The following is a 19053-nucleotide window of genomic DNA, read 5'->3' on the forward strand; positions in this document are numbered from 1 at the left end:
TAACTTAAACCCTGGATTAGAAACATTTTCTCACAATTCTATTCTACAGAGAAATATATTTTTTTCTATTTTTTATATTTTATTTAAACACCTTGATTACATACATGATTGTGTTTGGGTTTCAGTCATGTAAAGAACATCACCCATCACCAGTGCAACATTCCCATCACCAATGTCCCAAATCTCCCTCCTCCCCAACTGACCCCCACCTGTATTCTAAACTGGCTTTCCATTTCCCTCATACATTCTCATTATTAGGACAGTTCAAAATGTAGTTATTTCTCTAACTAAACTCATCACTCTTTGTGGTGAGCTTCCTGAGGTGAGCTGGAACTTCCAGCTCTTTTCTCTTTTGTGTCTGAAAATTATTATTGCAAGAATGTCTTTCATTTTTCTTAAAACCCATGGATGAATGAGACCATCAGAGAAATATATTTTTAAAAAAATCAGATATTCATGATACCCCTTCAGTAAGTATTGTAAACTATGGTGCCTAAAAAGAAAATAAAAATGGGAAGAGAGCCAGAAAGAGAAAGAAGATAAGAATAGTGAATACTATTGTGAAATATTTGTAATTCACTTTGGCCACAAGAAGTCTTGGTGATATCAGCATAAAAGCCAGCATTTCTGAAGTTTGCTCATATTGATGTCCACGAAGAGAATAACTAAAGTGTTGTGAAAGTAGAGTCAACAACAAAACAGTGATTCTGAGTGATGGACATATCAGGCATGACTTCAGCAGGGTAGAATGTTGCCCTCTACTCTTCTAATATTATCAGCTTTCAGCTGAGTGGCCAGGCACTAAAACTTTTTCGTTGTTTGCTTTACATATCATTAGAGAAAAGAATGAATCTATGGAGCTAGACCTGTGCAAATTGGTGACTCAGTAAGTAAAGTATTAAACATGGTTTGTCCTAAATTTTCTCAGAAATTAAGTGTTCTGTTTAAGCCTTTATTATATGCCTGCAACTAGGCATAAGGGTTGTTCCATTTAAGAATATCTGTAGGGGCCGGAGAGATAGCATGGAGGCAAAGCATTTGCCTTGCATGCAGAAGGACAGGGGTTTAAATTCTGGCATCCCATATGGTCCCCCGAGCCTGCCAGGGACAATTTCTGAGCCTAGAGCCAGGAGTAACCCCTGAGTGCTATCAGGTGTGATCCAAAAAAAAAAAATAAGAACGAAAGAAAGAAAGAAAAGAAAGAAAGAAAGAAAGAAAGGAAGGAAGGAAGGAAGGAAGGAAGGAAGGAAGGAAGGAAGGAAGGAAGGAAGGAAGGAAGAGGAAGGAAGGAAGGAAGGAAGGAAGGAAGGAAGGAAGGAAGGAAGGAAGGAAGGAAGGAAGGAAGGAAGGAAGGAAGGAAGGAAGGAAGGAGTAAGAAAGGAAGAAGAAAGGAAGAAAGAAAAAATAAAGAGAGAAAGAAAGAAAAGGAAAGAAAGAAAAAGAAAGAAGAGAAAGGAAGGAAGGAAGGAAGGGAGGAAGGCAGGAAGGGAGGAAGGAAGGGAAGAAAGAAAGAAAGAAAGAAAGAAAGAAAGAAAGAAAGAAAGAAAGAAAGAAAGAAAGAAAGAAAAGAAGAAAGAAAGAAAGGAAAGAAAGAAAGAAAGACAGACAGACAGAAGAAAGAACGAAAGAAAAGAAAGAAAGAAAAAAGAAAGAAAGACAGAAGAAAGAAAGAAAGAAAGAAGAAAGAAGAAAGAAAGAAAGAAAGAAAGAAAGAAGAAAGAAAGACAGAAAGAAAGAAAGAAAGACAGAAAGAAAGAAAGAAAGAAAGAAAGAAAGAAAGAAAGAAAGAAAGAAAGAAAGAAAGAAAGAAAGAAAGAAAGAAAGAAAGAAAGAAAGAAAGAAAGAAAGAAAGAAAGAAAGAAAGAAAGAAAGAAAGAAAGAATATTTGTAAAGGAAAAAAAGATACTTACATTGATGTTATTATAAATCAAAATTTGTAGATTACTTCTCCTTTTAGCATTTTGGGTTTTTTTTTGAGATGTTGATTTATTGATTTAATAGTCATAATCTTTAAATGCTGTTTACTGTCCCATATATTTTACTAATATGAACTTATTAAATAAAAAATGACAATACTATTAAAAAAGAAAAAAGAAAAGTGTCTGTCATAAAGGTGTGGGAATAGGAGGGTAACTAGGGTAATTGGTAGCAAGAAATGAACACTGGTGCATGGACGATGTTGGAACATAAATCATATGATTGAAGTTCACCTATAAACAACTTTTAACTATATCTCACAGTGATTTAATAAAAAATCAAATAAAAACAATAATCAGAGAAGACAAGTAAAAACTTCAAACTTTTGCTCAAGATCTGGTTGATATTTAACCCAAACCCCCACATTTTTAAAACTACACAATATAGGAGTTCTAATTGTGTGCCAAGTATTTGTTCTTAGGGAGTCACATCTATGTTTCAATGCAAGAAATCTTTGAAGTTGATATGATCACTTTCTCCATTGTGTGAGTTGTCAAATCCAAATTGTTAGTTTTCTCAAGGTTATGTATTAATAGAGGTAATGTGGAAACAAACTGAAAGAATTCAGCTTGTATAACATGTCAAAAACTACTTGGTGGTCAGAAAGATGGCTTAAAAGACTTTTTAATGAAGGAGTTCCAGGTTTGATTCTCAATTCCAATACTACATATGGACCCCAAGTGTTTCTAGGAGCATAGTCAGGAATAACTTCTGTACCATAACCCTTGCCACCTCCCAGAAAGCTTCCTGGACACTAGTATAGGATACAATGATGATCATTAAGTATATGATTTCATAAATAATACTTGTTAACATTCATTGTATACAAAGCATTGCTCTGAGCATGACAACTACTATCTCATTTCTTCTATTTTATGAATGCCTTAGAATAGGTGCTATTTATATCCCCATTTTCCAGATAGAAATAGGATGAACATAAAAAATTAAGATATTATCTTATCATCATGCCTCACTGTAATATAGCCAGAATTGAAACCAGAATGTGCATAACAATTATTTTAATTGTTACACTGCCTTTTTGGTTTTTTGTCTTCTCCTTTAAGGGGACTGGATACAAAAAAGTAATAGTTCTAATGCATTTCAAAAAACTCTTCTAAAATAAAGGCAATCAACCAATCAAAATAGAATAAAGAAAGAAGCCCTGATTAATTGAATGATTTCAAACTATCAGATGATCCTTTTCTGAAATTTCTTTGTTTGGAGAGAAACCTAGAACAGTAATGTTTTTATTTCATCTTTATTAATAAGAAAGAAAGGAAGCAAACCATTCAAAGAGTTTACTGAAAACTTGTCCTATGTTTATGCTTTTACCCATTATTTGTACTAGAAAATCAAGATATTTCCTTAAATCATGTTAATTAGGAACCAAAAGAGTGCTTCCTTTAAATTTTCTCAGTAAGATCCCTTCATTTCAAACATTTTCCTAATAACTGAGTTAGGCATTTTTTATTATTTTTTATTTTTAATTATGAGTACAAAGATGCAAAGAAAGAGGACAAGATAAAGTTACAGTGGAAGGACAATCACCCATAAACAGAATTTTCAGTAGTCCCATTGCTGATATCTTAACTTTGAACTTTTAGCCAAAGAACATTAAGAAAAATAAAACAACCCATGTACAATTACTTTGTTCCTCAAGTCCCCAGATCGTAGTACATATTTCTTATCAGCACACAAAGCAATCTAAAGACATAAAACTTATGTAACTCCTTAGACATTGAAGGCAAAGTACTTTTTTACATTTCCATGCACATGCATATTAGTTTAAGTTAACCTCAAAGTTTAAGTGGGTTGTTTTTCTTAAGGATTAGAGTCCAAGGAGCACAGTAAAAACGGTGTTAGAGTGGCGATTATTGTTTGCATAGGGCCACCAAAATATGAGGGACATGGAAAGGAAAAGCCTTGGCCTAAATACAAGGAGACCCTACCCCTGAAGTTTCCTGGCATAAGACCAACTCTAGGCTCCAGGCAAACTAGTTTGTCTAATCCAGGTCATTGTCTGTAGTGCCAATACACTTTTATTTTTCACACAGTCTCTGTTGTTGGTATCATGTTTCTGTATTAAAGATCTTGGAATCTGCATATCCTATATTGCAATCATGATGGTGCAGAGCGTCCTCTCGTCCTGTAAGCAGGTCGTTGTTGTTGTCAAGTCTTCTTAATGCTAAGGGAAGTCTCTTTTGAGCAGGTCGATGTCAGAGCCATGGTAGGGTCTTCCCTGGTAGAGGATTGCTTCCAGGTGTTGTTATAAAAAAACCTTGGATGTTTCGTAGATAGCTTCCCTGGTTCAGGGGTGAATGGAGGATGTCCATTCTTCTGAGGCCTGTGCCAGGTCATTATATCAATGTTCAGGGTGTAAGGTCCCATTGCACTATGAGATTTGTGTGTTCCAATCTCTATTAGAAAAGAACTTATTTGTATGTATAGTATTTTCCCATTTTAATGCAAACAAGGAACAATGCCACGTGGTGTTATCAGCGCATATGGGGGCCATAAGAACAAGTCCAACAATCCCCATGACACGGTTCAATCATAAGCATTAAACTGAGGGACTCTTCCACAAAAATTCCTTATTGAACAGCTCACAAAAAGAAGACAAGATAAAAAGTGGGTAGAATCGTCACGGTAAAAGAATATTTATAAAGAGTTATAGCTGTTAAAGAAAATACACATAAAATATTCAAAAGATATATGTGTCCATTTTATGTCTTTTGAAAGAGTTGGGGGTTGTTAAATCAAATGCACGACTTTGGTCTGTGATTAGAACTGTGTAGTAAAAAGGGTAAATGTGGGGTACTGATGGTTGGGGGTGAGGGAGTTAAGGAGTAATAATGAGCTTTGTAGGGATGTGCGGAAGGTCAGAATCTTTTGGGGCAAAAGGTCGGTCTTGGTGCCTAACAAAATAAAGAACTGAGGGTAAAGAGGGTTAATTAAGGGGAAGATAACGAATCCAGATTGGGAGATGAGGGAATAGAGGTGCTCTGGTGTGGAGGAGGAGAAATATATCAAAGGGGCTATATACCATGTATAGATGAATTGTTTATGGATTAGGACCACTGTATAGGAAGTCACATCTACATATACACTGATTTTAGAGACCAATTTGAACATTATCCTCCAAATCTAGGGAATTCCATTTTTATTCCTAGAAACAGTCGAGAATTAAAAATATCTTTGGGAGTTGTTAAAAAGTATATATGTCGTGCGGGCACATTTGCGCATGCGTGCTTTTGAAAATGAATACTAGAAAGAAAAGAAGTCCTGAATGGGGTCCAGTATGCATAGGGGAGGAATTTCTCTCCCCTACCCTCCCCCCAGGGCCCGATTTACCAGGCGTGGCCCTGAAGACCACTCTGGCATGGGGGGATCTCAGTCCCCTGGTCAGCCCAGGGGGCCTATGGCTAGTCCTGCCCAGAGCCCCCAATATACCAGCTGAAGAGAAACAAAAGAACTGGCATGTGGAATCTTCTGGGTGCAGCCTGCCTCTGTAGTTTGTGGATGCATCTGAGTTAGGCATTTTAAACTTATTCACCAATCCTAAGTATACACTTTACTTTTCATAAAAGATTTCCAAGTCTTATAATTAATGAACCATTAAATGCAGACATGTGTATATAATATGATTTTAAATTATACAAATGAAAATATTAAGTAAAGATGGTGACATCATATCTTTCTAGACAAAAGCATTTAAGAGATTCAAGTAAACTAAAGTTTAAATTTTTTCTTTAAGTGACTATTTAAAAAATACTATATGAATAGTCTTTCTTCTAAGTTTTTATTTGCTTTTCTTTCTTTTAATCATCCTTTGTTTTTAGATATTTGCTTTATTTTTATTTTATATATTAAAATAAAAGGATAAAGAAATAACACAGTGGGTAAGACATTTACCTTGCATGAATCTGTTGTTAATATAACACAACATCGTTATGATCTTTCTAGCGTGTCTGCTCATTTGCTTTAAGTTTTTTGTCCAATCTCTCCTGCTGTATGGAATTGTTATGTATCTCATCTTCCACAGCACCAAGTCTATTCTCAGCTTCTGATACCCTGTCCCAGAGCTTATTCATTTTGTCATTCACTTCGTTTACTGACTTTTTCAGTCCTGTTAGTTGACATGTTATTTCAGTTTGGAGTTTTGTCATTTCTGCCTTCATATTTTCTTGGTTCTTATTAGTGTTCTGTTCAACTCGATCCATGGTTTCTTGGAGTCTGTTGAGCACCTTCCATATTGCTAGTCTAAAGTCCTTATCTGAGAGATTGATTAGTTGTTCAGTCATTATCTGGTCCTCAGAATTGTCATCTTCATTCTCTATGTCTGATGCTGGCCTGCGTTGTTTCCCCATTGTCACACTTGTATTGTGGGTTTTTCTACGTGTTGTAGTGGTATTCATTGTCTATATGATGTAGGCAGCACACTCCTCTGGCTCCTCCCTTTCTGGATGGGCTGACTTGCCTCTAAGGGAGGGGAGTCCTCCGTGGATGAAGCCTCACACTGGGTCAAATCTTAGGCCCGAGCATGCAACAGAGAAGACAGTCCAGAGAGAAATGTTTGCTTCTGTGATATAGCGCCGTTCTTAGTGTGATTTTTCCTTCTTGTTGCAATGGAGTTCTTTCCTTAGAAAGAGTGCACGGCCGCGTAGCGAAGCGGAGCGGCCGTGCTCCTCTGAGCCTCTTTTTGCCCCACTCGCAAGAGATTCACGCAAGAGGACAGTAGACAGACATAGACAGGTCACACTCACAGTCTTTCACAGCTGAGCCCCACTGGGCCGGTGTACTTTCGCGGATTTTCCCCGCCTGGTGTCACACACAGGGAGCCAGCTTTTGCAAAGGTTAGCCGGTTTTTATGCTCTTTTCTAGCATGTCTGAGTGATTTCTAATCATAGGACCTGCAAAAGGCCCTAAGCACACAAGATGTACCCTCAAAATCCAAATCAAAACACTTTGCTTACCAACTATAAAATTATTTTTTGTTTATTTTGGTTTTTGGGTCACACCTGGCAGCGCTCCAGGCTTACTCCTGACTCAGTGCTCAGAAAATGCTCCTGGCAGGGTCAAGGGGGGTGGGGGACCATATGGGATGCCAGAATTCGAACCACAGTCCTTCTGCATGCAAGGCAAATGCCTTACCTCCATGCTTTCTCTCTGGCCCCACCAACTATAAAATTTTTAAGATTGTAAAATTATCAAAAGTACAAGCTTTCACCACCTATTCTTTTCTTGTGTTCTTTTCTGATTAGATTGTATTTTTAGATATCTTTTAGAGGAAAAAGTGCTTGCCTTGCATGTGACTGAGTTTAATACCTGGCACTGCATATGGTCCCTGTGTAAGGCCAAGAGTAATTTTTGAGAAGAGAGGGAGAAAGGGAATGAGGGAGGGAGGGACAAACTGAGGGAAGAAGGAAGGGAGGGAGGGAGAAAAGGAGGGAACAAGGGATGGAGGGAGGAAGAACTTTGGGGTCATTGGTATTCTAACTCTAGGTACATTATTTCACCTACCAACAGCAGTACAGGAAAAAATGTTACTTATTTTAATTTAAAAATGATTTTTATAAAATTCCAATGCCATCAAAACCAAGAAAAAATATCATTAGAATTAAATGAATTTGCAGTTAGTGCATACTAATAGGAATGCATACCAATAAGAACCCTAGAGCACTTGGAGATAAGTTTTTTGAATTCTCTTATTTCACCACATTTTTGTAACGTCAGATAAATTGGAAGAATATTTAGAGAGACACAAATGACTGATATCAAGAACAGAAGGTGATTCTATGATAAACTGTCTCAACTATTGTTTTAATTTGGTGAGAAAATAAATCTTGCTAAATTGACTGCTAAAGAATCAGCAAAGCTACGGTCAGAGCAATAGTATAGTAGGTAAGTTGGTTAACTTGAACTCAGATGAAGACCTGTATTTGATTCCCAGCATCCCAAGGGTCCCTAGAGCCCATCAGGAGTGATACCTGAGTGAGTAACCCCTGAATACCACTGGATGTGGCCAAAAAAAAAATTAACAAAGCCTCAACTAATTTTGGTTTGCAGATGTTGTTCTAATTCTGTTTTAGATCATGTTTTACTTTGTGCTTATTTGTGATTATGGAGAGCTTCTTTTTACTCAATCCATCCTACTTACACAGAGATCTTGCCTGAAGCTGTTCTGCCTGACTAAGTCAGTGGAAAACTCCAAGTCAAGATGAGTGCCAGACCAGTCTCTGGAAATATCAAAATCTGTGGAACAATACCCAGACATTTTATTTCTCAGAAATGATGTATTATTTGGGTGGAGTGGGGTGGAGTGGGGTGGAGTGGAGAGAAATAGAACAGCAGTTAGGTTTAACATGTGTCCAACCCAGTTCAATCCCCAGCAACACATGATCTTCTAAACATTACTGATTAGAATCCTAGCAGTTGCCAATCACCAAAGGGTCTGGACCAGAAGACACAGCTCAGGTATTCATAGCACTGCTGCACAGTATTCTGGTTGACAGAGAAGGCCCCAAGACCTTCTAAGCACTGCTTTAGAAGGATGGAGAGAGAGGAAAAGAGTGAAGGGAGAGACAATTGTGTTATTTTAATTTTTATTCCATAAAACTTAGATGACGTGAAAATCATTGAAGAAAAATTTCAAAACTTTATTGTGGTCACTTGATCCCCTGTCAGGAATACCAAGGTGAGGGCAACAACAAGAGAGTAGATCACTGAAGTATCTGGACAACCTAACAGTGGTGCTTCAGCTCTTGGCAGAACTGAGGCACTGCAGCGTGGAAAGCTAAAAACAAAGGAAACTACACACACACACACACACACACACACACACACACACACACACGCACGCACGCACGCACGCACACACACACACACACACAACTAAGGAGTAGTAAAGATTTCAAAGCAGGCAGTCCAATTCAAATCATCTCTAACCTTATCCATGGCAAACACCAATGTGCTTTTCCATACAAGAGAGCCTATTAACTTATCAAAACATAATACAGTGCATCTGCTCATAGTTGCGATTTGACTGAGAAGAAACTAAAGTGCAAAGAAGTTAATGATAAATTGAAATAAATAAAACTTTTGGAAACAGTGAGCAGAAACTTATAGATGTAAAGTATTCTTATAGGCAGACTCATGAGTGGAAGAGAAATTGAGGGGAGCAGGAGGAGTGTGGAGGGAAGTGGATCCTGGTGAAGGGACACGTGTCGAAACAATGTATACTTGAAAATCAATCATGAATGACTTAATAATTTTATCATGACTACATTTTTTTTTAATTTGTAAAAACTGGAACAAGATAACAGAGTTAGGAAGTAGGAAATCTGGAACTTAAACCTTAACAAGATTATCTAGCAAGATTACCTACTTTGCATATTTAAACATATGCATACCATAACATGCATTTTATTTATGTGTACATAAAGACATGTGTTTGGATGTGAATAAACTGGTTTTTTTTAAAAAAAACTTAACTATAAAACTAATTTCTTAAATGACAGTACAAGCACTAGAATCTCTATATGATTTTGGTTGGTTTTGTTGTTTATTTTGTTATTGTTATGGGGTTAGGGATCATACCCAGTTGTACACAGGAGGTACTACCAGTTCTGTTCTGGAGGTTGCTATCTATCATGCCTGATATTAAACCTAGACTTTCTTATTTTTGTTTTTTGTTTGTTTGTTTGTTTTTTCAAGCCACACCCGTTAGATGCTCAGGGGTTACTCCTGGCTACGCGCTCAGAAATTGCCCCTGGCTTGGGGGGACCATATGGGACACCGGGGGATTGAACCATGGTCCTTTCCTTGGCTAGCGCTTGCAAGGCAGACACCTTACCTCTAGCACCACCTCGCCGGCCCCAAACCTAGACTTTCTAAATGCAAAGCATACATCCAATTTGTTGAACTCTCTCACTTCTATATGCTTCTTTTCCTATATAATAGGATATGCATTAGATGTGTTTTTCCTTGCACTTTTTAGGTATTTATTCTTTTTCTTAGTTTTAAGTAATGTTTTGTTGTTGTTCTTTTCTGTGATTTGCAAGCTTATTTATAATAGAGTTTATTCAGGAATAAAAGTTCCAAAACCAGTACCAATATCAATATCTCCCTCCTTCCACCAATGTTCCAAGATTCCTTCCTACTCCCAGCATGAACTCTTGACGACACATAACAAAGTTAGTTCATAATGCTTGCTCCAAACAATAAAATAAAATTGTCAAAAAATAAACAATACATAAATTTATGATTATTGATAGCTAAGTGATTTAACCAATATAAATAAGGTATTTATCACTGTATATAAATTATTTTCAAGCTAGAAATAAAGATACCTTTTTTAATCTAGTAGAGGGCAATGATTTGTCTGGTCCTTTAAAGAAGTTATTATATACTAGTTGCAAAACTGGCTTTAAGGCTATGAATTCCCTTATCGGTTACCTGCCCATGAGGCTATCATCATTTCGAATATGAATTACAATCTTGATAGAGTATACATAGTGAGCTATTAATTTGTTCAGTTTTTCTTCTATCTTTCTATAATCTTTCAGATCACAGTTTTATTTGATACCCTGCTGTACATCTTATAGGTTTTCTGTTGCATGTAAGCACTATCTTCAGCATTCTGACTCTATCTTTGAATTTTGAAGTTTTGAATACAGTATGTCTTGGAGTTTTCTTAGTTGAATCTATTTTTGCTGGAATATATCAGTTTTCTTGGGTCTCTGTTCCTGTAATCCTTAACTCTTTGATATTCTTAGTGGTAAATTTTTTTTAACTTTTAACTATTGTTCCTTCTCTACAATCACCTTCCTATTCTTCGGGAACTCTACTAATTTTTACATGTTCCTTTGAATCCATTGCATGGGTCTCTGGTATGTTGCTTATTTCTTTTCAATTTTTTTATCTTTTATCTTTTTCCATTTTTTAGCACTTTTATCCTCATCTTGGAGCTTCTCAATCAATCTTTCACTCGGCTTCTTTATTCTGTTATTCAGAGCATTCTATATATACTGATATTCTGATATATTCTGATATTCTGTCTTTCTTAATACCAACTGCTATGTTTTTCTTTTTTTTTTTTTGGTTTTTGGACCACACCCTGTGAAGCTCAGGTATTACTCCTAGCTATGCACTCAGAAATCACTCCTGGCTCGGGGAACCATATGGAATGTCAGGGATCAAACCAAGATCCATCCTGGATTGGCCACATGCAAAGCAAATGCCCTACCACTGCTATCGCTCTGGCCCCTATGTTGTTCATTTCTGTCATTTATTATTGTGCTGTGTTATTTCACTTTGATTCACATTTTCTTATACTTTGCTGATCACCTATGCTGTCATTTTCTAGAACCCATTAAATATTCTCATCTAATGTCATTAAAAAACATTGAGGACTTGCTTATGTTGTTTATGTCTTTGGTGATATTGTTTTTATTCATTGAGATTTGTGGGTTACTATATTTTTCCATTTTCTAGTGTTCTTTTTGTGTTGGATGTGAATCTTTCCAGTTAGACCCCTGAAAGATGCTAAGGGTTTAAGCTGGGGTTGCTCTCATTATTCTCTGCCATTTTCACCAAACAAGAGGAAGAATAACTGTGAGAAGTATGTAGTTTGCTGGACATATCTGTCACTTTCAGGGTTGTGTGAGCACATTTATATGGAGCAGGTTGTATGATATGATTTTATCCTTTTATAGCTTAATAGTACTGAACTATGTATATATAATTACAATATTTTATTCACTCTAATACTATTGAACTCTTGAGTAGTTAACATATAGACAACATAGTATAACATAGTTGTACATGGATACTTTAAATCAATATTTTGAGAGTTCTCCATAGCTTTTCCATAGAGATAAATTAATTTACATTCCAAAAAACAGTAAATGAGTTTTTATTTTATTGATATACTTACTACCACAATTCTTGTTCCTTGTTATATATTGGGTTTTTGGGCCACACCCGTTTGATGCTCAGGGATTACTCCTGGCTAAGCGCTCAGAAATTGCCTCTGGCTTGAGAGGACCATATGGGACACCCGGGGATCGAACCGCAGTCCTTCCTTGGCTAGCGCTTGCAAGGCAGACAAATACCTTACCTCTAGCGCCACCTCGCCGGCCCCATTCCTTGTTATTTTAATACAGGTCATGTTCATAGTTCTGGGATGATAACTTATTGTTCTTAGAGTTTCATTACTTTGATATAAATAACAATGTTATTTCTCTTCACATTTGTACATAAGTCTTTTTGATAAAATATCTTCTGTTCAGCTCTTCTACCACTTTCTGACAGTATTATATTTTTTTTTGGTTTTGAGTATTGTAAGTCCTTTATCAAGTATAAAAGGAAGAGTGGCGTGTAGATATTTTCTCTTCAGTTGAAGGTCTTTGTTTTGATGAGTTTATTTTACTGTGCAGAGATTTTCAATTTCATATAATTCCTTATTAAATTTCTTGGGAAGGGCTGTAGAAATTGTACAAAGATTAAGGTACTTCCTACTATGGAATTATGGTCCACTCATTACAATATATCATCTTAAATTGCACATAAAACCATCAAATATGCCCCTAGAAAGAGCAACCTGAAGAACGCAGTTTTTGTCATTCTGCCACTGACTTATTTTGCTCAGCAGATACCCTTCATTTCATGTAGTATGCTGTGAAAATATCTGATCTTACATAGTATTCCATTTTGCATATATAGCCATTCTTATCTACTTATCTGTTGGACATTTGGGTTGCTTTCAAGCCCTGACTATTGAAGCAAATTTTCTTTTATTTATTTAAATTTTTATTTTTGACGGTATTTTTTATTCTTTGGAACAAAAAACAATACTTTATCAGAAGCAAGTGTGCAATACCTGCAAACATATTTATTTGTAATATTCTAAGATGTTCTAGGAGTATGTAGCAGGCACAGGCCAGGAGAACTAAAAATCTCTTGATATACAGGACTATTTCTTAAATTCACATGTATTAGAAGCAATAATATCCATCTCAGAATTGGCCAAGTGAAAATTACCTTTGCTTTTTAATTTATTTTTATAGAAATAACATCATTTAAGGGGCTAGAGCGGTGGCGCCATTGATAGGGCATCTACCTTGCATGCACTAAACCTAGGACGGACCACAGTTCAATCTCCCAACTTCCCATATGATTCCCCAAGCCAGGAGCAATTTCTGAGCACATAGCCAGGAATAACCCCTGAGCGGCACTGGGTTTGGCCCAAAAACCAAAAAAGAAAAAAAAAAGAAATAACATTGGTTTACAATAATACAAATATTTATATTATTTAGGGATATAATGTTAGACATATTGGGTTTTTTGTTTACAAAATATTAATTTTTTTGTTTACAATCTGCTTCACATATTGACAAGTACAGGTCCAGGTGTGCAGTAAATTCTAAATAAGTGTTTAATTGGTTAATTAAATTTAAAGTGTGTAGTTTCCTGAGCATAAATAATACAGTTGTAAAGATGACAATAATTTGGAATAAGTAATTAAATGACACATTTTATGGAACCATCTTAAATCAGCTGATTTAAATAAATCATAGTTTAATAGAATCTTCCGGACATCTATTACTCTGCCAATGTTTTGCATTGCATAAAAATACAATTATATTAACCCTTTCACCTTGAAAAGTTTGCAATCTAACCAAAATAATTGAATATATTCTTAGAAAACCTTTAATTTTAAGCAAAAACAGCACATGTATGAATGCCAAAATAAGTATCAATACAATAACAATCTAAGGAAAAGAAAATATTATTCTATCTATAATTATGGAAATCTCATTGCAGAAAAGATGAGAATTGACTTAATAATGAACAGAATAATAAATAGAAATGTGTATATGAGTAGCAAGGAGAGTAAAGTATGGAAAGGCAGAAAACAAGGCATCATGAACCAGGGTCTTCAGTGTCCGAAAATATTTCTCATATCTTAAATTCTATGACTGGTGTTATGCTAGTAAGTCAAATCATACTACTTTAATCTGTTGCTCTCTACTTTGGAGATATTTCATTTAGCCATAGGATATATAATTTAAAAAAATCTTTACCAACAATTAATAGATATGTTTATGTCTATTAATTCTTATATAACTTGTAATTTATAACTCTATAGATGATTTTTCTGTCTTTTATTTATTAAAAATGATAATTTTTATGAAGAAAAAAGCAGCATGAACAAAACTAAAAAGATTGATAGAAGTTTATGAGAGGAATAGAAAAAAATTGAACCTGGATGAGGCAAATAGTATTTTTGAACTACTAGCAGTCTTCTGGTGAGACTCAGGTAATATAAATGTCAAGAAAAAAAAACTCTGCAAATTATGTAAATCTAAAAATGGAACAAAATATACCATTTATGGCCTACATGGTCTGATGAAATAGTACAGAGTTTAAGGTTGTTGTCTTGCATTGTAGCCAACATGGTTTGATCTCTGACACCATAGGGTTCTCTGAGCACTGCCAGAAATGATCCCTGAGTACAGAGCCAGAAATAAGCCTTGTGTACTTTTGGTGTGGCCCCCAAACCCAAATAAATAAAAACAGAAAGGAAAAACATGCCACCTTTATTTTGCAAATTGTGTTGAATCTTTAGCACACAAAGTGATTTCTTAATCTATTGTGATTTAGCATCATGTTTTTGCACATACAGATCTTTATTCTGTATACAGCAACAATATGACCTACATAGTATATATAACATTATGTAAAAGTGACCATTAGCAAAGGCAAACCAAATTTAGCTGTAGATTTTCACCCTCTTGTGACTACAAAGATAGCAAGAGCCCTCATTTCAGAAGAGAAGTGCTCTAATTAAAGAATTATTTTAATTACCTTAACTAATTTCCTAATATTATGTTTTTGTCAAGGGAATAAGATAATAAAGTATTCTGTTTAGTCAAAAAATCTTGCAAAAAATAGGAAGGAACAAATAGTTTTATGACTCAGAGGCATAATTCTCTTTCTCTCTCTCTAACATACATACATATATATATGTTATATTTATAGATGTGTGTGTTGAGCTAGCAATGGATGAAAGATTATTGTTTCAAGAAAGAAGAAAATCTACAGGCAATTTTTATAGCTCAGTATTTGTGTTACAATAAACTTAACTTTTCTGACTACAACTTAGGAAAGAGAAATTTGGAGTATAGATAAGTTTTATATCTGAGATAAGAAGAACTTCAAAGCAATAATCATAATTCAAATGCCCAACAGACAGACCAGTGTTTCTTTGAAATTAAATAGTAGTATAATATACATTTAAAACTATAAATAGTGTAGTCACATCAACTATAAAACAAGAATTCTCGAATTTCCATAGAAGAGATTTTGATAAAGTGCAGCTGACATACAAAACTTTGTTAATCAGGAAGAGATTTGACCTTACCTACAGTGACTTAGCAAATTAGTGATTGATTTGAAAGAGATTTTGAGAAGAAGCTAGGTCGAGTTCTTATAAATGACTTCAGGAAGTCATTTAGAAAAGTTTCTTCTGCCTTCCTAATAGGCATTCTTACATGGCATTGAGTTATGCTGTACTATCTAAAACAAATTGTTCATTGAACCATCCCTCACTGAAAAGTAGGTAGGTAAAAAAAAAGTTTTGGATTATGCATGTCTAAATGATAATAAGGAAAAATAAGTATTATGTAGGAAAATTTCTAAACATTACCAACAACAGAAAATTTGTATTTAAATTAGTATTTGTAATTTGTATTTGTATTTACCACAAAATATTAAATATTTGGTAAAGTACTACTAAATAAATTAAATAGCACATCTATAATATATTATGCCAATATTTATTTTTATACATTAGTTTAGTTTCCAAATTTTCTTTAGTATGGTCATTTCATGCCTGTAAGCTGCATATTTTTCTAGTGGACTTCTTGTAGAAGAATATAAGTATAACATGCATTCATTTATAAAATACTATTTCTGTGTAGTATTCCTTTGCATAAAAGAGAAAAAATGGTACTCTTTTAGTTAAGGAAAGCTACGAATTTTATATATCACATATGATATTTATCAGCTCTTATTTAAAAAGAAGAGGAAAGAAAATGTCAGATATGACATAATACCTATATTCTCTTTTCTGCTTTTAGTAAAGAATCAAGTGGTAATATCTTAAATATGGTCACATTTCTGTTTGAATATGGGTTGTATAAAAGTAGTTCAGTATCTAACAGTATCTGGAACTCAGTAAATGCTCAAGTAATATCTGTTGAAAAACTTCTTTCCTATTTCCCCTTATCAAAGCTGATTAAGAAGGCTTCTTCATACACTTCAAGCACCCTGTATTTAATTACCAACTTTTCCATGGAACTAAAAGCCCTGTGATAACTTTTTATGAGAGAAAATACCTTCTTTAATCTTAAGATCTTACCCATCTAATTTTTTTACTCACATTTGTTTACTGATCATATCTCTTTGAATTTTTCCTAAGAATTAGAATTTGTTTATAATTTGTTACTAAATTGCTGATTGGAACTTATCCAATCAGCAAATTATTTGCATTGTATAATCCATTTTGAAGACATTCTTAAGTATGTAATGTAATCTTAGAATTTTCTAATATGCATGTAATGCAGCTTGGAGTAGAAGTTATCCATTGATTGATTATAATTGAATGATTATGGATTAGTTGATTAAGAACTGAATGGTGTTAAAAGATATTTGAAATACATAAATAACAACCCTCATTCTTCCCAATTTATGAATTATATGAGTAGAGAATACTTTGGAGAGGAGGAAATGAATAGTATCATTAAAATTCATAAATTATCAAAGTAAGAAAATGTTTTATTTTTCCCAGAATAGTATTTATTTTGATTTTTCTAAAGTGAAAACATAGGCCGTACATATTTTATTGTGAAATCCAAGTTTTGACATCCTAATATAGAGATCAGAGTACTTTGAAGATTGGAGTATAAAGTACTATCTAGAGCACATAATATAAAAGGAATTCACTTAAACATAGTAAACAAAAAGATCGAGATAACTCTTCTTTTTCTTCTTTTTTAAAATAGGTCATGGAACTAAAGGAGTATTTGAGCTACTGTCCGGATGGCGGAGGACTAGAGAGAACTTGCCCTTCAAAGACAGGGTGGCTGATGCCTATTCTGATGTGATGGTCACCTACACCATGACCAGCTCCCTGTACTTCATTACCTTTGGCATGGGAGCCAGCCCATTCACAAACATAGAGGCTGTGAAGGTCTTCTGCCAGAATATGTGTGTTTCCATTCTATTGAACTACTTCTATATTTTCTCCTTCTTTGGCTCCTGTCTCGTTTTTGCTGGCCAACTAGAGCAAAATCGCTACCATAGTATCTTTTGCTGTAAGATCCCTTCTGCTGAATATCTGGACCGAAAACCTGTGTGGTTCCAGACAGTGATGAGCGATGGGCATCAACAGACATCCCATCATGAGACAAATCCCTACCAGCACCACTTTATCCAGCACTTCCTCCGTGAACATTACAATGAATGGATTACCAATATCTATGTGAAGCCATTTGTGGTTATCCTCTATCTCATTTACGCTTCCTTCTCCTTCATGGGGTGCTTGCAGATCAGCGATAGAGCCAACATCATCAACCTACTAGCCAGTGATTCCCCAAGTGTTTCCTACGCCTCCGTTCAGCAGAAATATTTTAGCAATTATAGTCCTGTGATAGGATTCTATGTCTACGAACCCCTCGAGTATTGGAATAGCAGTGTCCATGAAGACCTGAGGAGACTCTGTAGTGGATTCACAGCAGTGTCCTGGGTTGAACAGTATTACCAGTTCCTGAAAGTTAGCAATATCAGTGCCAGTAATAAGAGTGACTTCATCAGTATTTTGCAGAGTTCGTTTTTGAAAAAGCCAGAATTTCAACATTTTCGAAATGACATCATCTTCTCAAAGGCAGGGGATGAAAACAACATTATTGCATCTCGCTTGTACCTGGTGGCTAGGACTAACAAAGATAAACAAAAGGAGGTCATCGAAGTGTTGGAAAAGTTGAGACCCCTCTCTCTCTCCAAGAGCATTCGGTTCATCGTGTTCAACCCTTCCTTCGTGTTCATGGACCACTATGGCTTATCTGTCACAGTGCCTGTTCTGATTGCAGGCTTTGGTGTGCTCCTGGTGTTAATCCTGACTTTCTTCCTTGTGATCCACCCTCTGGGAAACTTCTGGCTAATTCTTAGCGTCACCTCAATTGAGCTGGGTGTTCTGGGCTTAATGACTTTATGGAACGTCGACATGGATTGCATTTCTATTTTGTGCCTTATCTACACTTTAAATTTTGCCATTGACCACTGTGCACCATTGCTTTACACATTTGTATTAGCAACTGAGCACACCCGAACACAATGTATAAAAAGTTCCCTGCAAGAGCATGGGACAGCCATTTTGCAAAATGTTACTTCTTTTCTTATTGGGTTGATCCCCCTCCTATTTGTGCCTTCGAACCTGACCTTCACACTGTTCAAATGCTTGCTGCTCACTGGGGGTTGCACACTTCTGCACTGTTTTGTTATTTTACCTGTGTTCCTAACCTTTTTCCCCCCTTCCAAAAAGCACCACAAGAAAAAGAAACGTGCGAAACGAAAGGAGAGAGAGGAAATCGAATGCATAGAAATTCAAGAAAACCCTGATCACGTCACCACAGTCTGAAGGATGTAGACTAATGGATTGTTTTTCTTTTCCAGTATTGCACAAAGATGCAGGGCAAGTAAAAGCTCAGACTTCAGATGCTTGGGCTGGCCAAGGGTAACAAGGCAAGTCAGATCAAGAGTGAATTATCCCATCACACACACAAGGTATCCACTTCCTGTAGGGAAAGAGGGAAGGAACCAAAGAAGGGGGAAAAGTTTTTTGCAACCTTGTTCTCCACTAAAGATAAGTTTTTGGATAAAACCTTAATGCTCCTCCATGAAATGGATGATCAATGGAATGTTAGAAGGCAAAAAGGAGCAACTGAATTTAAAAAGAAAATAATCAAAAGAGATGGAGAAGGTAGGAAAGGGAGGCCTCCAAAAGAAAAAATAAAA

At 35.5% G+C, this 19053-nt stretch overlaps 1 protein-coding gene across 1 annotated transcript in view; it reads left to right on the forward strand.

Moving 5' to 3' along the window:
- Positions 1-18676, forward strand: part of PTCHD4 (patched domain containing 4) — a 216815-nt gene extending 198139 nt beyond the window's left edge. Inside the window, exon 3 of the mRNA XM_049765334.1 lies at positions 17043-18676. Within this exon, the coding sequence (XP_049621291.1) occupies positions 17043-18676 (1634 nt within the window). The remainder of the gene's footprint in view (positions 1-17042) is intronic.
- The last annotated feature ends 377 nt before the right edge of the window (positions 18677-19053 follow it).

This window comes from Suncus etruscus, chromosome 18 (assembly GCF_024139225.1).
Source record: "Suncus etruscus isolate mSunEtr1 chromosome 18, mSunEtr1.pri.cur, whole genome shotgun sequence".
In the NCBI taxonomy this organism is placed as follows: Eukaryota; Metazoa; Chordata; class Mammalia; order Eulipotyphla; family Soricidae; genus Suncus; species Suncus etruscus.